This window comes from Diuraphis noxia, unplaced genomic scaffold, assembly GCF_037042655.1.
Source record: "Diuraphis noxia isolate RWA-SAM2 unplaced genomic scaffold, SU_Dnox_SAM2 contig0004, whole genome shotgun sequence".
NCBI lineage: Eukaryota > Metazoa > Arthropoda > Insecta > Hemiptera > Aphididae > Diuraphis > Diuraphis noxia.
The window spans coordinates 23,159,303-23,182,920 of record NW_028301714.1 but is presented as its reverse complement, the minus strand read 5'-3'; the positions used below and the strand labels follow the sequence as shown (position 1 = coordinate 23,182,920).

Genomic DNA, 23,618 nt, shown 5'->3' with positions numbered 1-23,618 from the left:
AACATAGATAATATAGACGTGGTAATCGTTGCTAGACGACGATGATTAACATCACACATTTGTTTTGGACTTTTGATCCGACAACTGCTTGTGGCAAACAAACGTAGTTCATATTATACCGAATCTGACCTAAAAAGGAACCACATAACATACAACGGTGATAATCATGAGCGTTTTGATGTTCTTGAACAACGGTGACAACACAAGTTGGCCGTCAGACGAGGCGATCGAGCGGTACAAAAATCATACAATTGGCGACAGACGTGCTGTTAAAGTGTTCGATTATCGGACAGGCCCGAAATCGATTGTGGACGCGGTGGACCGGGAATTTCGGCTGTCGGAACACCACGGACATGGAGTACGGTTAGTGTTGACCGGTTACCGGGACCCTTCGTTGGCCAGGAGGCTGTACCGGGAACGTGGGTTACCCGTGAACGTGGTGTTCTCGTCCGCGGAAATCGTGGACAGCAACGACTGGTCCGACTTGTTCTGGTTAGATGACGGCATCACCATGTCTGGATGGAACTGCTCAGCGGGTGTCGATGACGACGATGACCTAAACATAATCAGCCATATGCTGCTATTCTTCAACGACCTGTCCAACGATTACCTGTGGTACGCCCGTAGCCTGCGTGACATCCCCTCGGCGGGCACAACCAACGTGGGCTGCGTGCACGGGGTGTACACATCCGTCATGGACGCTTTTGGTGAAGGTGTCCAAGCAGTTGAACCCATTCTAGACGCCATTTTGGAACAGCTGTGCGGCGTGGTATATACAGACTCGGCGGCGACGGACGACGGCCGGTGGACGTTAGCGTCCGGTGTGGTCGAAAAAGGGGACAGGGCAGCTGAAGACGCATATCGCTTGTTAGTGTCCCACGTTGACTTTTCTACTGCGGCCATGGTCGATTACACACAACGGACGACTCGGGTGGCCAAGTCGTTCGCGTCTACGTGCTGGCACAAATATGCCAAAATCACACCAACACATACAGACCATACACTTATCGCGTGCTTGATCGAAAACCTTAGAGCTGTGGCAGACCCGGAACTCGCCGACCTGTCGGCAGAACAGTTTGCGATGTGCCTGAACGCCAAGTTCATCGCGACCAGACGTTGGGGACAAATAGACGGCGGCTCACCTGTACCCGAATCCACGGTGACCGCCAGCCAATCGTTATTTCGGCAGGAAATCCGCGAATGCTGCGAACGGTTTTTGGCCGTGAATCACTTACTGGACTTGATGTCTGCCGATCATGACATCAACGATAACGCTGTCACCATCGCTAGCCGAAGCTTGATCGTTTGGAGTCACGTGGAACATTTGGAACCGCACGTCTTGCCCCAAAGGCTTGTGGATTACGCGTCGACAAACTTCAGCTACGAAGTCCGATACTTCGCACTCACCGACACATTGGTGTTCAGATTCACGAATGGAAGACGTGGGTGTTTCAACGAGCAGAGATACGTGCATAAGTTTGTTGGACCCAAAAATTTCAAAGAATTCAACGAAGAGATGTTTCGGATGATTGACTTTAAGAGGTAAAAGATAAACTCTGAATTAGCATTACGTCCGTCAATATATTGACATTTTATCTCAGCTATATTCTATTTATGGTATAGCGGTGACTACGGTGCTGATCGTCCGTTAACAGTAACCGATCCAAACGTGTTCCGGTATCGGGCATTCGGTTACGTCGACGCGTTAGACTACGCAGTACACTACATGTCGGTTACTGGTGATACCAAAATTCGGGCTGAAGTGTACGAACTACGTGACGATGACAATGGAAATGCGGTAGCAGTGTGCGAGCAGCGGTTCCGAATGAAAGTAGAATGTGGCAAGTTTTGGATAACCGTTCACTGCGTGGTGACGGCGAGCAGTGATGAACGGCAAACCGAAATGACAGTGGGCCTGATCGATGGTACCGTGGTCGTTGTGACCCTGTTGCCCAGTGGCGATTTCGACGTGGCCTCGCGAACGCTTGACGGCCTCGCGGACGACCACGACCAACCATACGCTTGGCCAGATGGACGGCCGGTATTTGAATTTTTTGACAACGTGGTCACTGTGATGGCGGCTGACGGCTCGAGAACGTCCACAGACTTCGGGCGGGCTGATCACTTTATTTGCGCAACATACCTGTCAGACGGCGCCAAACTCCGGATGACGATGACTGAACCAGCTATACAGTTTTGCCACGATTCTGAATCCGCTAAATCAGTGACTGACGACAAGTACGTGGTATGCCGCAGGGACCTGTCTGGTTATGAGTTTGTCGACAACCACGAGCCGATGCGAATGGTTTGTCATGTGCGTGAGGGTTTCAACCATGAGACGCCATGGCCGATGACGGTGGTGAGAACGCTGTCCCAAAACCGATATAACAGCCGAATGGCCAGGCTGGTGGACAAGGCGTTGTCTGACCACCTGCTTACCATCAAAACGTTGGCCGTTCGGTTGAATGCCAACCTTCCGATCAACGATGACGACGGTGACGTTGAACTAGACGAATTCTATGAACTTGACGGAGAAACCACTATCGCCTCTCATTATTGACGTCGGCCGAACGCAAAGTTTATCGGTTCATAACATCGTTATTATCGTTATTGTTCATTATGCATTGAAACATTCAAAAATAATTTAAGTTTTGTCCGTATTCAATTTCCAATTTTTAAAGTGTTCCGATATGTTTTAATGAATACTTTCAAATAATACATTTCGTTCTAATATGATATCGTCGTTCTGTGATATCTTTACCTGCCACTGTTTACTCAAAGCTTAAAATACATTATTATTCCGAGCGTAATTAAAATATTTATAACAATGAAATATTACTGTGAAATTCAATTTAAAAGTATAATATTATTCATCAATAATAATTGCGTGAAGCTTGTTTACAATTCACCCTCATTATTTACATTAGAAATGTTTTTAAAATTAAAATATCGATTTGATAATAATTAAAAAAAAAAAATACTTCATGGTACGCATTGCATGCATTTATCCTCATATATTGCATTTTTAGTAATTTTTTTCGAATTGGCTTTACGCTGTTTATCATTAATAAAAATAATAATATACCTATTGTCAAACATTATTGACGTCGGCCGAACGCAAAGTTTATTGGTTCATAACATCGTTATTATCGTTATTGTTCATTTTTTGTAAACACTTAATTAGCATAAACGAAGTACTTAACAAGAAAGGTAAACAACTCGACCGGTATTATTTATGAACACTGCACTGAACGTTATTGTTAACCGACGAGGCCCCTTAATGACTGCCAAGGGAACGAGCGAAAACAAAGATTCTCGCATTAAAACGAATAAGGCGATTATATCATAAATCACGTCGATGGCCAAAGATTTCTCTCAAGTATAATTTTTCTTTTTCTCTAGACTGAGAAAACTTTGCAAATGTGTTTCAATAAAAATGTGCCCAAATATGACTTTTGCCACTTTCTAATACATTTTTCCCTAACATAACTAAACCGTTCGAATAATCATAAATCTGACGCCTAGGACGTTTAAATCACTTTAAATGTAGAAATAAGAATCATTAAATATAAAATGTATTTTGTATTTCTAAAATGTTTTCATTGTGCATACTTATTCGTTTAGATTTTTTCCATAAGAAATCTTATAACATTTTTTGTAAAATCTTTTGATATATATTTAAAAATTTCTCTAGAATAAGTAACCTATAATAACAGATATTCATAGTAAAATATACAATTTTTCATTTAATTTAATTTTGTTTGAGTAAAAATAACAATCACGAATAAAATGTCAAACAACAATAAAACCTGTCAATTGTTTTTTTGATCAATGTTTTTCTATCACTTGTATCTTAATATCTTTATATTTTATTAGACGCAAAAGAAAGAAAAACATAAGATATCGAAAACAAAGTTTTCAGTCTGTTAACTTATTGCTTTATTTAGCTGTATTTTAAAAACGATTTATAATGCCCATATTTTATGTGCAACTTGTTATAGTACCTCCCAGGGACAATAAGTTACGTACATAAGTCATAAATTCAACATTTTTAGAAAATATATAATTTTTGTGACACCGATATATGCAGGGTATAAACTTATAATTTTATTAATATATATAAATATAATATACTGTATTTAACTTGATACAAATATATTTAATGTAACAGAGTTTTAAAATTTAAAAAAAGTTATTACAAGACGATGTTATCAAAATGTTTGCGTGACAAGATAAAAGTTTAATACTTGTTTTAAGATTGAGTATATAGATACAATGGCTATTATTACGATTTATATTCGTGGAGTTTTTTATTTTTCATTATACGTTATAGGTAGGTACAGGTGAATCTCATAATAATATACAACCTAGTGCGTTATTTGTATTTTTTTTACTGCGAATAACGACGAACAAAAGTATTTTTCTGAGCACTATTGTCACAATTATTAGTATATTTAGTAATAATAACTCTTAAGACGGTAGCCTTCACTTTTTTCTGAACTGAACCGTTAGTTTACGTTCCTTTTAAATTATATTAAGTCCCACGCAGTTTTGATTAAATGACGATCATGAAAAAATAAAACGTTCACTTAAAAGTTTAGAATTATTTAGTAAATTATGATGTAATATTAAAATATCGATATTATTGGCACATTATGACGAACATATTAATAAAGTTTCGAAATTTGAAGTTTTATAATAATAATAATAATAACGATGGGTATACAACGAAAATAATATTAATAATAACAGCCTCATGTACGTCGACACGTACTCTACTCTCATAGCACTTATATCGATTAGAATGGAAAAACAAATTAGATAACAACTAAAATCGGCCATTAGCGTATTATTATTATATGTTTTCCATCACAAACTATTATTATTATTATTATTATTATTTTTTGTGGTGTGTCCCGTGTGGATGGTGACAATGGTGTAATAAATTAATGTTGTCATTTCACGTTACTCAACGCGTTTTCACAGGACGTTGGGCGGTGTTGCTGCAGGGTGACTGCATTATTAGAACAATAACAATAATAATAATATATTCATCAATATACGAGTATTTATGCGTTCGCACGTGTGTGTGTGTATAAATTGCATAGTTTACTATATAGTGAGATTTTTAAATATGATCTCCCTTTTTTATTCTTAAATTATGCGTATATTAGAATTTTGATTTTTAGAATTTTTAAATAACTTTGAGTCCCATATTTCTGAATACTTGCGATTTATTGTGACGCTTAAGATTGATTATGTGACAATACGAATATCTATTATTCAAATATGGATCTCACTTTTTCACTTTTATCAAATTATTTAGTTTTATGTTTTTAAATCTATTTTAATGTATATAAATCAAATTCTAGTAGTTTTTGAGTTATATAATATTATATACAAACTATAATAATTAATATACCTATGACAAAGGTCTAAATATGTAATATGGAAGCTTTGATAACTTTGAAATTTTAGTAATTAATATTGATATATATATGTATATCAATATATATATTTATATAAATATAAATAATTTATAAGAATTATCGGGGTATAATTAATACTATACATATTCAGCATTCTCTAATATCACAAAAATTTTATATTTTTGTAAGACCATTTTTAAGATTTTCTATCCTTAGTATATATATATTTCAACAATTCAAAAACAAATCATTAAAATTTTGATTTAGATACATCGACATTTTGAAGAAAAGTATTGTTCTCATTTTAAGTAGTACAAAAAATATCAGAAATTTATAAATATGGTATTTAAGTAAACTTAAAAATTCTTAAAATCAAAATTTGAATAAATTTACTATTAAAAGAAAAAAACTGGTGTGAGTAGGCTTAAAACACTATGTGCATGTACATGATATAACATTATTATACTGATGTAACACGACCAAACTTTATGAATTTAATGTATTTCACGATATCTTCTGTTGTAGGGTTTGGGACCAGTGCAATGTAATTCAAGACTATTTGACTGTGTACGACGGATCGTTGGCTACTGACCCCGTACTGGTGAGGCTGTGTGGTGGTGACGCGGTACCGGATATCGTAAGTTCCGGGCCCAATATGCTGTTGGAATTCCACACTTCCGCATTCGATAACCCATTCCATCCGGTACCACTCAGCTACTTGCCAGGATTTGAGTTAGACGTGGAGGTAACTATAGTTGCACATATTATAATGTAATGTGTATCATTTATTATATTACTATATTGCTTATCATAATAAATTATTGTGGTTACGACGACGCACAACTCGCGTAACCTAACCAAACTGTATTTTCCCCATTTTTATATCATGCACATCCTATTAATAACTAATTGAGATTTTTAAAATCTTCAGTCTTTTCATAATTCTCATAATGGATTGCGATGAAAATGTGGTGTTAATAAATGAAAAAATATTAAAATCGGATTAGAAAAATGTTTCCTCGTGTGTTTACTATTACACTGTCATCAGTTTTTATTGTTATGTGATTTTAACTCTAAAAGCTTTAGTATTTATATTTAGTATTTAGTATTAAATTAACGATTAAAAAACTACACTTTTCTATTCACATGCATATGTTATGATATAAATACTTATATAATAATATATTTCTTTGTTAAAAACAAAAACTACTAACAAATTTAACTAATGTAATTTACTATAATACCTATTGGTTATCTAATTATTTTTAATTAATATACTGCGACCTGATCAACCAATTAAAGATTCGTTCGAAAAATGAATACCTACTATACTATTACATTGATGCGTACTTCTTAACTTTTTCCTTGCATTAAACTTTTCTAATTTGACACATCTTTTTTGCATAAAATTCCGTTCACTTAATATACCTAATACTTAAGTTTATACACTTGACACGATACCCGTTGTTTCAACCTTTAGATACTGTTCGTCGACAACAAATCCCCCAGCTACGCCAAGAACACCAGTCAGTGTGAGTTCTTCATCAAACCATTCAACAACACCAACTGGGGGCTGTTGGATAGCCCCAGGCACTCGTTGCCACCAAACACGTCTTGCAAATATCACTTTCAAGGTTCTAGTCACCAAACAGTCTGGCTGTCTTTCATCAAGTACCATGCGGCCAGTACTGATCCAAATGCTTATCACCTGAGCAACGAATGCAACGCCAGACTCCGAATTTGGGACAAAGTCAGATCGTCAAAAACCAAAAAGGTCAGACTAACGCAATGATGTATAACAGTAAATAATTAATTGACGATTCAAGTCTATAGATGTTAAGGGGCATTTAATTTTTAATAACTAAAATTTATAATTACATGGTGAAACGAAATTAATTGTATTCCTCAAAAATACTAGTTCAGATATCGTTCTATGTTATATCTATATAATATGTAAAAATTTTGTGAAAAATGTATATAGTATTAGTCAATGGATAACGGATGGGCAGATTGGGCTCAAATTTTCGTTTAAATTGTTCATAATAATATTGCCAGAAGATGGTTTTTATGGAAGAAAATGTTTTAATAATAATAATTTATATAAATTAGCGATTTATTATTACTAATAATTTATTAGGTACCAATTAAAAAAATTGTTTCAACTTTACAAAACTAAAAATGCGAGAAAATATTATAATTGAATATAACTTTAGTCCTGTATTTATATGACTGTGTTAAAAATCTTTAATGGAAGTTAAGATAGGGAAAATCCATGAGAAGTTTCGAATATGACTAGCTACACCGGGTTTTAAACAACAAATTAAACACAAATTTTGAATCATATAGAGTTGGTATCATTAACGGGCAACAAAGTTCACGGAGATCAGCTAATATTATATAAAAAATAATAAGTTTTATTTGTTGATCATATACCTACGTTTCGTTCGGTAAAGTAAGGTACATTACTTCATTACAGCTATTTACTCTCAAATTACACTCAAACCACATCCAGTGGGTACTTGTTTCATAGATTCTTACTTTAATTTGGTTTTGTGATGTACAGTCAAATATTATTTTCATTGAAAAACACATAAATGCCCAGTACTACATTAAATCCTAAATAATGTTATAGTATTAATATACGGTTCTATTTTATAGAACTCGGTTGAAATGGGTAAAAAGAACGTTTATGACATTTTTTATGGTACATCATGCACAAAAGAAAACCTGTTTTTTAATAATGGTACTTTAACGCTTAACAACATAAGTTTCTTTTTAGATTTGCCTGTATTAGTATCCCCGTGGCATTCAGCATGAATTTATACTATTATACTCAAAAAAATGTCGAATATACTCATTTAGTATTCGTTCTTGGACGTAGGGTCTGGTACTACATAATATTTTATTCAGTTACCTCAAACAATGGTTGATATTTAAAATATTTTATACCGTGTATTATAAGGCGTGTAGGTGCACCTAATTTCGCTTTCAATACATCATATTTACATAAAATAATTATTTCACCACGTTACGTATCGCCGTCTCATAACTGGTAGGTTTTTTTGATACAAGAATTATGAAAATATGTTAAACATTTGCGTAGGTACCTTGATTTTACAATCAGGCATATAACATATTATATATTATCGCTTAACTGGAAATAAATGTAATCAATAATATATAGGCATAATGTGGTGTGTCGTATTTGACTATTGGTAACTTTGACTGGTATCTCTTATCGTCCTGACATTTTATTATCATTCCTTGTATTAGTTATATTAAATTATGTGTAACGAACGACAATTATTAATTTATTAATATGTTTGAACTTGTTGATTGATCTTAAATATAAAATATTACTATGATTAACTATATTATTAATAATTATGACAAGAATGAAGAGGCCTTCCTACAAATAAATAAGTCCATAATGTTATATAAACCTGCCTACATAGTATGGTATGTGGAGTGTGGAGAAAACTATCGGGTATGCAGGCAGTTTTTAATGCTTCCAAGTAGCTATAAATATTCAACTCTTTTATGAAATTCGCACGTCTTATAAGCATATATTAGTATCATGCTAATTTTCTACAGAACAAATATAGATGAACTGCGATACTAATTACAATATAATTAACACCAGATACCAATATTGTCATTTCATTAGAATTTAATAATATAGTAATTTAATTAAAACTTTACTACAATGATTTCTATAATACAAAGAATATTTGTAGCTGAAAAACTGTAAATATGATATGATTATATTACAAGTGTATTAACATATTGTATGCACATTTAATTGAAAACATAATTCTTAATCATTCTTACTTTTTTTACTTTACCACCTACTTAGAATATGAGATTTTAGACCATAATTTTACAACTAATAGTAATTACCTAATATGATATTTTCATTTAAATATTTTAATTAAAAATAATTTATAATTTAAATACTCGCCTTTTACTTTTCCTACTCCCTCCCACCAGAGTTGAGCTTAGGAAATAATATGCTCGATACAACAAACGAAAAACATATGCAATGGACCATTGATAAATACTTACTAGTCACTACTGATTTAAATACACCTATAATGGACACATGGAATAATAGTAATAGATAATTTAATTTATTTAATGGTATTAAAACAATACATTGAAGCCAATTGTACCTCTTTGAGATTATACAATTATTTTTTTATAAAATGAACAATGGCATCGGTAACCTTGTCACGTTTAGGCATATAAAATATAGTCTATTTATTCCCATATACATAATATATAGAAACCTAAAATGGTTGAACAATAAAGATAGGTATACTAATAACAATAATAAAATCGATTGGCCAAGGAAGAAACTCCTTGATTTGATGCTTGCGGTTTAAGACTGTCCGTGAAACACATTTTAACGAAATGTTTCAAGTACGAACAAGACAGACAAAGGATCGGAATCGACGCGACACTCGGCACCGCACTGGGACCAGAATCCGAGGACAATATCAAGATGATTAACTTCCTAAAATCAACTAACTTATATAACTCAATTTAAATATTATGTTCATTTTTCCTTAGTTTTTAGTTATTAGAATACGATAGCATAATGAACCTCTATTGTAATTAACTTTTGTGCCACCATATCTGTAACTAATGGCCATAGATACCGGGTTGTATTTAAGATCAATAAAAAATAAATAAAATTTAAAAAATTTAAAAAAATAAAATCGATTTTACGCTGTGAAATATTTCAAAAATAAATATTAACATTTCAAAAGCCCATAAACTAAAATTTAATGACAAAATCGATTTTCAACTAAACAAATAAAAAAAAAATCTATTCATAGTACAACAAACAAAAATCCCATTATTTTTATTAACAATGTAGGTACAACATATTTTTATAAAATTTAGTTTTAAATATAAAGATAATCATCAACGTTATTTAATAGATAGATAGAAAACTCAGATATCATACTAAACCATTATTTTACATGATATGCAACATTATAATTGTTATATAAATTACAGTCTATTCGTTTCATACAGAATCGCCTTAAGTAGTCAAGTCAATAAAATTGTGTGTAGGTACACCATGTTAATATTTCAGTTAGCCGGCGCGTTGTATATGCAATTTCGATACATCTGCGTGTAGGTGACCGTCGTGCGTAGGATTAAATCCAAAAATGTTGTATCAGTAAAAAAAAAGCATAATAATATTATTATGTTGCGATAAAAATATAACGAATATTAATATAATAATAAATTAATAGCAATATAACAATACAACTAGGAAGAGGTGTAGACATATAAATAACTTTTGTTTAGAACCAAACGAGAGCTGGAATTTATAGACCTTAATATAATTTGACGCAGACCACATAAGAGGCTTTTTTATTTACGCCACACTCAGCCACAGTCAATGCTGAATCACGATGAACGAATTTTCATAAATAAAATTTTGATTATCATATACTTAGAAAAAATATTAATTAAATTCTTACCTCCTCCTTATGTGTATCGTGTATTCCTTTAGCAAAAAATCTATGCAATTCGATCAAAATATGATTATTTTTTTATTACTCTAGATTATTATTTTTAAAAAAACAATTGTACACTTTTAATATCGTGTGGCTTAATAATATAATATAATAATACTAAGTTTTAATTTTTTTCTTCCACAGTCCGAGTCGGTACTAATGGGTGAGTTCTGTAAGGAGCAAGACCTACCGCGGCTTTGCGACCATGCGTTATTGGGCAATGACACCAGACACGTGCGGCCGTGCGCGGCTAAGGAATCATACACATCATCTGCGGACGAATTGACGGTGGAGATCTACCTGAAACAGGGCTCAGTACTGTTTCCTCTCCAGTTCCTGCTGAGGTACGAGTTCGTGGATCAGTCGGCGGATCGGCGACAGGGGCCCGGGGATGCGGGTCCAGCGGCGTGCAGCCGGATGTTCGCCACCGGTTCCGGGTATTTCGGGTCACCGAAGAACGTATTCTTCTACGGACGAGGTGGCCGCCGGAACTTAACGTGTGTGTTCCGGTTTGTTCCCGGATCACCCGAAGAACGGGTCCGGGTGAAAGTGTCCCAGATTCACTCGGTCAGCACGGCGTGTACAACCGAGACGGATGCCAGGACGGACCGATTTCGGTGCGTGTACGGCAGCGGAAGCGGTGCGGACGCGAGCGTGGATGGCGTAGGCGGATCCAGGGACGACGTGACTCAGGCCCGGGTGACGATCACTCACTACCCGTGGCCGGACATCGAACTTCCGGTGGGCTGCGCGTGCTCGGAACTACGTAAGCCGTTTACGTTCGAATCGTATCCCGGCGCTGCGGTTCGCGTTGAGTTCGCCATACGCGACATGAACGTGACGCAGGACCACCGGGACTTTGGATTCTCGGCTGAGTACGCGTTCGTCAAAGCATCGTTGGTGGACAGAAATGCATGCCAAGACGCTCGCCAGCACCGGCACCTCCGCGGTCCGGGTGGCATCATCGACCTGATCGGCATGTCATCCACCGGTGGCCGCCGGCCAGTACCGAGCGCGTGCGCCGATTTCCCGTGGCTCATAGGCCCGGCCACGGCTGACAGCAGCATGTTGCGCACCGGTGGCTTCGTGTACATGAAGTTACGTGGCTACGAAATCCAACGGTGGCGCACCAATTCGTTCATGTGTCCGACCAGGAATCGGGTAGTGGTGTACACCGGGGCGGGTGACGGGCCTAAAACCGCTAGAGTCATATGCCCGTACGACACGGGGGCCACCTACAACGCGCTCCGCGGCTCGTACGAAGTATTTTCGCCCGGTTGGGCAGAACCGCTGACCGGCGCCGAACAGCTGCAGCCCAATTCAAAAACGGTGGCCATCGAGTTCTTGAACCGCGAGTACGGTGCATACGCCGTCACCTGGATGGAGGTGTCCAAGATGCCACTTATCATGCCGTCCACCAACGTATACGCCATGTCGTCAAACGTTCACCCGGAATGCGCTTACAGGTCAGTTGCGTTTTACGGTTTTTTTTTTTTATCGCTATAAGAACTATAACGAATACAAATTTCTTCACGAGACCGACGACATAAAATAAGTAGTTGGTGTCACATCGAAAATAATTCTTTGATCAGATGTGAATAGATTACCGTATAAAATAATAAGATAACTCTATATGAGCTTATAGATTACGTTTTAATGTTCTATTTTTATTATTATTATATTATGTATATATACAACTTATCTTGTACAGTACACAAAGTTATGCAATACGCCTCATTTGTGTATAGTAATTAACGCGGAATAGTATTGGTTAATTCATGTTTATATATTATTATGATCTTACATACAGCTGCCTTTTCTGTACAGGAACTTACATGTTATACATGCACTTAAGACTTAACCACGTTTACCGAACATTTCAATTAATTACATTTATATACAATATTATTAAAATATTAAGATCAGTAACAATGGCCGTCAATTTCACTTATATTTGTACTCATGGTAATCGATTAAAAAATATTAATAGAGAGTAATAAACTCATTGTATGTACACAACATAATAAAATACATATAAATACATACATAGTACACGCGCATTGTGTTAGTTTTAAAATTAATTACTATTCCCCACTACACCACCCATTCAGAGATTAGATGTGAATTTATTGCATAATAATAATGTTATTATGCAAATGAAACGCCATAATAGAATTTTTTTTGTACAATATTATTACTATACATTAAAGTATTTCAAGTATACCTATTTTATAAAATAAAAAATTTTAAAAAGAGCTGTGACCTTTATATTGTAAGTTTATATTATTCAAAGCAATTTCATGTTCAACAAAATATAATCATCTCGTTGAAAAAATAAAGTATAAGAGGTTAACTTGTGACTTTTATCTAACTTATTTATAATAATTATGTCTGTAAGTACTCACAATTCCAAGTCATTAAAATTAAATTTTCCACTATCCTCATTTCATTTTAAGTTACTTTTACCCTTTGAATTATATATTTGTTTATTAACTTTATAGTAGTTGATACACTCTCATTAGACTTTATCTCCTTCCAAAATATAATCATGTAAACTTTTATACTACACATAGGTATATTAATTTGTTTACCTACTGAAGATGAAACGTTTTCACCCAGTTTTTTTCATCGAAAAAAGTTGTGCACATGTTTTTTTAGAGATAGCAGTACCAATTTTCTGAGAATAATAGATATAGTCACACATTTATCTTCCCAAAAGTCGACTTATAATTTTATAAAAAAAATAAAAACGAAAACCTCTTTTCAAAAATAATTTAACACATTTTTAAAACAAACATGATATTCTGTAACGATAAAACGACAACAATGAAATAAAACATTGTTCATGAATATAAATAGTGTACCAGTTCGTTATCTTGATTATTCATTCATAAATCTACCTCGAGCATTGTTCAAATATACAATATTTGCATCAAAATATTTTTAGAGTTGATATATATTGATCATACATATTATTACCTACCTAATTTTACTGTTCAATATAAAAACATTGTCACGATCGATTTGTTTCCATTAAAAATAACTGTATAAGCAATGTATACAACTTCTATAATAATGCATACGTTTTTTGACTTGTAATTCTGTCACACTAGTTATTCAGCATTTCACTAAAACAATCGTAAATACTTGTGAACAAATCATACCTATTGACTTCACTTAAAATAAAATATCTCATTAAATAAATAGTTTTATATAATATTGCCAACTATAAGTGTTTGAATCGATACAGTATGGTAGTGGTCAAGTAGACGATCATCTACCAAAATTCGTTAATCATGTTTATATTTTTTGAAACCGTATTCCCACACTACAATGCAGCCTGCGCTATGTCTTTGAAATTGTGAATTAACATTATATTTTATTTACATACTCATTTAGATAAACATAAAAAAAAAAACAATTAAATAGGAAAAGTTAAGATTTACTCACCACCTACCTATAATTGCTATTTTAATTATTATTTTACTGATTATATTTTTCTAATTATGTATAACTTTAATTAAAAAGTACGTGTTTAAATTATGCACGTTCTATATCCAATTTAGTATATAATGACTCTCTGCGACCAACACAATACCCACAGCTCGTACATATATTATAATGATTAATTTTGAACTTAACTAAAATAATCACAACGCAGACAAAAACTTTTGTTTTTAGTTTCCTATTCATAAATTAAGTATGGATAAATTACGAATATACGAATAAATATATATAATATATATGTAACGATATTTATATTATTTTCATTATTTATTGAATATCTAAATCTAATAATATATGTTTTAATAGTGGCTATCATTGGTTTGCTACAACTGTGAATTATGAATAGTTTCAAAACTTCTCATTATTGGTTGCAACATGTTTTTCAAAAGAACGTTGTTCAGAAGATTTAATATTTCAATTCAGAAAGTTTCATTTAATACGTCTTATCTAACACTTACAGACCAGTATGATAATCAAAAATATTAAAGGTCCTATTTTATAACTCTTGACATCACAATATGGCTCAGGAACAATTAATAGTTACTGCAGTTTTTCCTATATTTATTGTATAAAAAATATTTGATTTGATTTTTTATCTACAAATTTTAGATTTTTGAGATTCAAAAAATTCTAACTTCTTTGAATATGAATCAATTTATTTATTTTTAAACTGAAAACGCTTGTTTTTATATTCTAACTATATTATAGAGTCAAATTGCAATAACTCGAAGTTGAAGGAGGATGAAAATTTGTTTCTAGATGTGCGTTATTCAAGGTACCTAACTCGAATTTATCGATATTAAGTGCTAAAGTAATGCAAATAAATTTGAGTTGTCAAGTTTTATGAATTACTCAGGTTTGAGTTAAAATGATTCGACTATAATATAAAAATATAATTGTACTTAATTAGTAAATACCAATCGTAAACGTTTCATTGGAAATCTATTAGGATTGTTTAAATACATCTCAAATACAGTCATTCAGTAAGGATTATTTTTTTTTTTAATTTTGATAAGCTATTAAAAGAATATCATTTTAGTGGATGTTATATAAAAAAATAATTTAAGTATCTACCAGATGAAAACTGATACTTATTCAAAATTATTATGAATGTATACATTTATGAATATTTTTTATTATAAGTAACCAAAGTATCACCAGAAAAATTTGAATAAAAGAAAGTAATGAAGTTATATGAACTCGAAATCAAATAAAAAATCAACTGATACAGTTTTTAATTTTTCTTTAGTAAAAAAAATTAAAATATGCAAGAAAAAAATGATGAATAATGCTAAATGATAAAAGTTATCAAAAATTCTACTTTATGTAAATAATTATTGGTGACCATAATAATTTAATTTAAGCTGTAATCATAATTTGGAACAAAGCTACAAAAAAAGTTTACTGCATAAAGTATAACAAAATGTACTTAATGATTTATTAAAAAGAAAGTTTAAAAAAAAATCGAAGAAAGAATAATGGACTGGAGCAATGAATAAAAAATTTTCTTAAATTATTTATTCAGAAATAAATTAATTTGCACTTTTTTATATCATTTGTATAATTATTATCATTATAATTTTGGAGTACCAAGATTATAGTTATAATATTTAAGTAGAAATAATATAAAATGCATTCAATTCAAATTGAAGTATTCAAGTTTAGTAGCGTATAAAATGTTTGCGAATTAACTACTTATTTCGAATTCCACCGTAAAGGGATTATAATTATTATAGAATTTTAGCTAAACCTAAAAATACAAAAAAAAATATGATTTTAATTAAATTCAAACGCTAGGGTATTTTTATCTTGATAAAAAACAACCATAAATATTATTATGTCTAGTTTTAAAGAATTAACTTTTTTTAAACATTATAAATTATTGAATATAGCTCCGTATCGTTATTTAAATAAAATTAAAATATTGATATAATTTAACAAACTTGATAACATATAGTTAGCACTGACTTATAGTAACGAGTATGTTTTTATTCTTGACATCGGATAACCCGTTTTAATGATCTTTGGTTGACGTCAGATATAAATACATTTTTTCTTTCCGTTTCCTCATTAAACTTTAATAATTGAACAGTAAATCTTCATCGTAGTTATGTAACAATACCTATAAATATTATTTTTATGTCAGTAAAATGTATTCACTGCACATTCTAATTTTTATTTTCTGAGCTATAATATAGCTATAGCCAATGCATATTTTATAACAATTCGGATAATCCAGTGAAGAAAGAACTAAATATTTGTACAGATCTCAAACGAATATAACATAATTTTTGCGTAGAGCGAATGCGAAAAATTCCAAGAATATATATTCTTTTCCATCAAGTTGACAAAAATTTTGAAATTCTTCGGTGTCAAAAAAAAAATGAAAAAAAAACCAAAAACACCTTCAAGCGTTTATTTTTATCGTATGTATATTTATATATTATAAAATTAATTTATACCAGGTATTCTATATTAGATGTGTCTACCTACGTCATACTATATCTTTATTGACACTGTTATAATTATAAATCTTATAATATCTAAACAAGTTTTCATAGCGTGAATGATTAAGGCGTACTTATACAAAAAATTAACAGAAATTATAAAGTTTTATATTGATTATATTTATTTAAGATAATCACTTATTATACAGTTGAATTTGATTTAAAATAAAATAAAATACACGCTTTCTAATTTTTATACTACATAATAATTAATTAAAATATTTGTTTCTGTTTTATATTTTTATTTGGTGTTCGTTAGAGAGCAGTAAAATCTTTATATTTCAACGCTATGTCCAATCATGAGTCAGAGTTAAATTTTTCAATAGGTGATGATCGTGTTTTTATATATAATGATTTATTCAATTTATGTAGGTTTTCTTAAATATCTTATATATTATTAAGTTTGGCCAATCATTAATTTTTAAAAAAACCTATGATACAGCGAATAAGACTTAACCTATGGAATATTAACAGTTGGACGACGCGTGGTTATGTTCACAGGTGTCCGGAACTAAACGCGTGCATCAGCTCGCAGTTTTGGTGCGACGGCGAGACGCACTGTCCGATGGGCTTCGACGAGGACCCGGCCAATTGCGCGAGCCGGAGCGGTGTGAACCTAATGTACGTGGGCGTGCTGGGTGGCACGGCGGTGGTGCTGTTCACGGTCACCGTCGTCACGGCTGTAGTGTGCCTACGGTGCAAGGCCAACAGGTCGCGGCGAGCCGAGGACGACCGACGGCGGGCGTCACAGAAGGGCTCGGGCTCCGTCGACCCGATGATGTGCGCGGTCGACCGGGCGCACTACGACAAGCGGTTTCTGGAACAAAACGGCGGAGGTGGCGTCATCGGAAACTCGCTGGGCAAGCGGTATCCATCGTCTTCAGACGACCTGTATCTGGAGTGTAAACAGGACAGCATATGTTGACGAAACGACGGCGACGATGAACGCCTTCGAGTCGAGACGACCGTCTGACCACCCAAACCCAGCCAAACAACCCAACAGCGGTCGCGTTTGGTATGAACCGCGATCGTTGAGTAAATATATTTTACGTCTACCTGAACAGCGGCCTATACTGAACGAGACGGACATAGGCATTATGGTGCACTAAGTTCCACTTTGTTTTTGACAGTCATATTTGTATATAATATACCTAAAATAGGAAAATCGTTCATAAGAACAACTCTGCAGGTCAGCGAACGCGTTCGGATTGAATAATATTGATCATCGTATGTCGGTACAATATTGCAATTATTATTATACTCGCAGCACACTTGCCCGAACGCGCTTATCCGATCGTGTGATGTCGACCGTGCAAGTTTATCGTTAACGCCCTTCTCCTTCTCCTCCTCCCCCTCCTTCTCCACCATCCCCACCTGAACTTTGTCATGTTAACTATTTCTACTGCATTCGATGATACCGTGATGACCGTCTGTTTCCCAAACACCGCTTATAGCGATATAATAATATTATAATACCTCTGCAGACACACTCGTTACCGACCACCTTTCACTGTAACGATATATTATAATTATCATCATCATCATTGTACAGGTATTTACAGACATTTACCATGGTATACGCGTGTACCAGTTCGGAATACCGTTTTAAATAAACCACCTTCGTGGTATGCGCTGCATACCGTCAAACCACAGGAATCCGACTTGTGCATATCCACCCTCACCACTCTCGCCGAATTGCTATATCGTTTATATTTTTCCCTTTTGTAATAATTTACCTTTACTTACACCACTCGCAGACGCACGCACGTGCGTATATACAAGTCGTTTCATAAAAGAGAGTAGCCACGAAAAAACTATTTCATACAATATTATATATAATATTTCAATATAATAATCTGCAAACGCTCGGTGACGTACAAAATACTATAGATTAGCCACCCACCTATACGAATATTTAAAAAGGTCTATTGTCCTGTAAGAGGCGATTATCGGGGTTGTGTAATTATTATTGGCATGGGTGGGAGTGTTTGGACAATAATGCTCGTCTCTGTCAACTCTTGCATTTTTCACGTTACTGTAGTACCACACTGTCGTTGGTCGCGTTTATTTATTCTGACAAAATTGACAAAATTATTAACTATACCATAAATATCTCCTTACCACCGTACAGAAATCGTCACGATAAAATAATAATGCCGCCTAAGATAAATCGCATCGATTTAGTCTTCATTTCGTTCGAACAGGGTTGTCGTTAAAACTATCATATAAGTTCATAGGAATGTGAAAAAATGCGAGTGCTTGATAAATGAATAATTTAAAAAAGTGCGTGAACCGAGTGGAAAATACACAATTGCATAATTTATACAGTGTTATCAGTCAAAATAATTATACTCATACTATTTCAAAAAACTCAGATTAGGAGCTGCTTGCCAGTTTCGAACATGAAAATATAAGTAATCAAAGTATAATTGGTCTGTATTTATAGCCATTAACATATATTACCACTATTTCAAAAATAATGTATTACAATACCGTATAAGTCATTTGATTTCTAATACTATAAATATAGTTTTATTATGGCAATAAAAATGAATTTATGATAAATACAGTCTATAGGCTGATCTGAAACGTCTTATCGTTAAACGTAACGGTGAAATGTAAAAACCTAAGTTATTACTATTATTATCCTTTTCAAAAACAAAATCTAATTAAACTTTTATGACGTTTATAAAAATTGGCAAATCTTCTTTAAGACCTTGCGGTGTGATAATTTTGAATTTTAATGTTAAGTTTGGTTTAATATAATTTTATATTTTTAATTCTCGTGTTATTAAGTGCATAGTAAAGTATGACGTAAACGATATTATGGTATTCCTTGCACGAGAAGCGGTGAAAAAATTCTGCCTTTCGTAATAGATTAATTATGCTGTAGGTACAACGTGTATTCGGATAATATTTAGTTCTTACCATTTATTTAGTAGAAAATATTTTTCCATTCTTTGGGGGATAAATCCGTTTGAATATTGATAGACATGCCAAAATTTATTATATTACCTAACCTCTAGCAATAACGCAAACTTGCCAAGAATGTAAAATATTGTAAAGTCCCGTCGTATATTTAAATAATAAAATATATTTTGATACAAAATATTCTATATAGCATGTCTGTTTTGTAAATGATTGTTGTTCAAAAACCATCTATAAAACGTTTAGTGACTTTAAAAATCAAAAATAATTTTTATGTTTTAAATAAATACTCTTGAAAAAGAAACAATACAATATTATTTACTGATAGCATAAAATAACGACGAACGTCATTGTTACATCGATCCTATATTTAATTAAATTTTCTCAATAAGTTATTTTAATTTAATTTTTGGTTAGCTCCGATATAACATTTAAAATAAACCCCATAAACTTTAAATGGGTAATTACAAAACTGTATAATTGCGTTATCTCGTGTACTCTTATAACTTAAAAGTCAAGAGACTCAAAATGACTGAATAATTCATTCATACGTTTATTAATCTATTGTATACTATGAATTTGTTGTTAATAATTGTTACCTATGTTTAAATATTATATTTATTATTTCAAGTCATTGCGGAAAAAAATATACATAAAATCCCTGAACAAAAAGGTTGTGTTAGTTGATTGCAAAAATTGGATATTTACTAAAACGTAGAAAAATGGTTTTATTGTTGTCTGAAAATATATTAGTATATTGTAACAAATTATAAATAAAAAAATTATAATACTGGTTTTTTTTAAACTCAATAAGTATACTTGCCTGAGTTTTAATAACCAAATACATTTTCTGACTAGCATTTTAAAATATATATATACCTATTATAAATACTACATTATACTCTTTTAATAATTAGTATTATAAGTGACGTGGTAAACGGTAATTTCAGAGGCAATTGTCTATGAGATTTTTCTTGAATAAAAAATAGAAGGGTGGGGGTAGCTATTGGGTCTCCTAGTAAATGTAATATACTAATATGAAATACTCAATAAGTAGTCAATAATGATCTGAAATATAATTAGTTATATTATATTAATATATTACTATGCATCAATACTTGGGATATTTGTAACTTGCCTCTGGAAAATGTTCAGTTCACCACGCCACTTCAGTAATACTATATTATATACTCGTATATAATTATGAAATATGTACCGATAATATATTTTCGATTTCCTGGTATATTATCGAACTTTTATAACTGTATCAAATAAATCTAAAATAATTTTAAAACGTCTATGGATTTTGTAAAAAAAAATATTAAATGCTTATGATAAGATTACATAATTATCGATAAAATTCAACGTGTATTCGCTTCCGCTCCTTATGTTTGCAATAATATAATAAGATTATTACAATTTGTTTATAAATATTAAAATATTATAATAATTATAATTACTGCTATCTTCCTAAATTATAATTTTCGTCAGACTTTCTAAACCAAAACCTTTTTTAACTGTATAAAGCCATATTTGTATAATCTTTTGTGCCACTTTGAATACTTTGATGTTACCATATTATATTATTATAATAGTTATTAAAGAAAACAATACTACAATACTTTTGTTTTTTAAGCTATATACTCACTATTATTATTCTCGACCTTTGTAAATACGGACTTGTGCTCATTATAAATAAATGGTAAAATTGAAATGAACTTGTATTATTTCACAAAGCTATCAGTTAACTGTAATGAAAATAGTACAATAGTATTTTATATAGTTTATTAATTATTATTCTAAAATACTATAATATATATAAATCTATACCTAAGACATAAACAAGGTTATAAAAACATATTCCTATTTGAATTTTGCACAGTAATTGGATGAAAAAAAGTAGCATTAAAACAACAAAATAATATATTATATTATTTGTTTTACAACAATTGCATTGAAAACGATATTCTCATATTTCGAGAAAATCACTGACCCGAGGAGTAAGTTTAATATTTCATGATTTAATATCCATTATATACTATCTTACCGGAATAAATATGTATTATTCACAAGGCCCCAGCAAAGAGGTTTCCTCTGCAAGACATATTATTGAAATCTATGGTTTTAAGAAAAAAAATCATTAATGTGATAGAAATAAATTATAGAATTCCATTTCATTAATTGCGTAAACAAAATTAAATTCAATAAAAATATCACGTTACTTAAATTATTATGTTTTAAATCGCTTAGATAAATATATTTGTATATTTTACGTCGAAAAATATGTTTTATAATATAAAATATAATCAGTATTATACCTATTATGAAAATCATTTACTACTAACCAATAAATACCGTCAAATCTATGGCTATAAATCTATGATGACATTATAAAAAATTCGGTCATTTAAAACAAACACATTCATCGGATCAAGAAAACTCCATATTGTAAACAAACGCAATAATAAGAGGTAAGAATTTATATTAACATTATTTGTGATTTATTTCATTATTTGATACCTCTCGAGTGTTTTCAGAAAACGTAATACAGGAATGTGTTGTCTTCGTCTTACAAACGAGCACAACATAGTAAATTTACATCCAATAAAAGTGTAAATCATTAATGTTTATTTTAATATTACGAAGGTAAAACATAAATTGACTAAGAAGAGGACATGATACGATTACATGACGTGTTGTTCCCATCTCATAAACGTGTCCAAAAATGCGAATTTGCATTCAGCAGAATCTATTTTGTGTTGATATTAATATTACAGTAAATTATTATCAATATCAATAATTAATAAATATTAGCTACGAGTTCCTCCGTAGGTTTTTTATATTTTAATTTGCAAGTGAATAGAGTAATATAGGTAGGATTATATAATACAAAATAAATTTGAAAATGCTCATAACTGGCTTTAGAATAACGAATAAAAACATCTAGGGAACAAGGTAATAATTGCCTTACTTTTAAATTTGATAATTAATAAATTTACTGTAATATTAAAACAAACAACACAAAATAGTCTGTTGATTAAAAATGTGTCATAAGTTATATTCAAAGTTTGTAAAAATGAGACAATACATACGAGCGTCACGTCTTCTTCATAATTTGAAAAAATACTACCGAAATATTAAAATAAATTCATACCTATTTATGATTTACATGTTTTTAAACTGTTGTATATATAACAAAATTATAAATATTAAAATAACATACGAAGCAGAAGTCTGCAATCAAGCCGAGTCATCAAAATTGCTACCACTACATAAGGCGACGTGGGAACGAGGCTTTTTGTTTTGTTTCGCTTATTGTCGTAGTTAACGAGCAGTATTTTTAAGTTTCGTTTGATTTTTTTTTTTTGATATATTTTATTATATTTAATTCCTTTTTTTTAAAAAATCAAGTGTCACTGTTTTTCTTTACTCCTTTTTTAGAATATTTCATCTTACGAGTGGACACGAAGACGTTGTGGTAATAACACTTTTAAAAACCGGTAGTAAGACATTGTAGTGCTTATTTTCTCGTCCAGCACTTGTTATCGTGGTCAGTCGAGAAAGAGTAAAACTTTGTCTAGGTTTAAGATATCTCACCCTCGAACATCCAGTACTCGTTACCGTGGTCAGTTGTTCGGGAGTAAAGTAACCTTAGAGTTGTATAGTGTAAATCCTGTTGCACTTCTATTTAATTATCTTTTGCGCAGCACTCG

General features: G+C 32.1%; 2 protein-coding genes across 7 annotated transcripts in view; both read left to right on the top strand.

The window, feature by feature from the left end:
- LOC107161789 (uncharacterized) overlaps positions 1 to 21,619 on the top strand; it is a 375,424-nt gene extending 353,805 nt beyond the window's left edge. For all 6 annotated transcript variants that reach the window (XM_089226404.1, XM_089226401.1, XM_089226403.1 and 3 more), the window contains 4 exons: positions 5,955 to 6,174; positions 6,910 to 7,203; positions 11,108 to 12,429; positions 17,479 to 21,619. In XM_089226404.1, the coding sequence (XP_089082530.1) occupies positions 5,955 to 6,174; positions 6,910 to 7,203; positions 11,108 to 12,429; positions 17,479 to 17,902 (2,260 nt within the window). In that variant the 3' untranslated portion in view covers positions 17,903 to 21,619. The remainder of the gene's footprint in view (positions 1 to 5,954; positions 6,175 to 6,909; positions 7,204 to 11,107; positions 12,430 to 17,478) is intronic.
- Positions 167 to 2,560, top strand: LOC149055868 (uncharacterized). The gene is made up of 2 exons (XM_089225563.1): positions 167 to 1,542; positions 1,624 to 2,560. The coding sequence occupies exons 1-2, from the start codon at positions 167 to 169 to the stop codon at positions 2,558 to 2,560; spliced, it is 2,313 nt and encodes a 770-aa protein (XP_089081689.1).
- Positions 21,620 to 23,618: the final 1,999 nt, after the last annotated feature.

Excerpts from the sequence above, each read along its gene's own strand:
- LOC149055868 (XM_089225563.1), top strand. The coding sequence starts at position 167 with ATGAGCGTTTTGATGTTCTTGAACAACGGTGACAACACAAGTTGGCCG. Across the intron at positions 1,543-1,623 it reads CGGATGATTGACTTTAAGAG|CGGTGACTACGGTGCTGATC; the intron begins GTAAAAGATAAA and ends TTTATGGTATAG.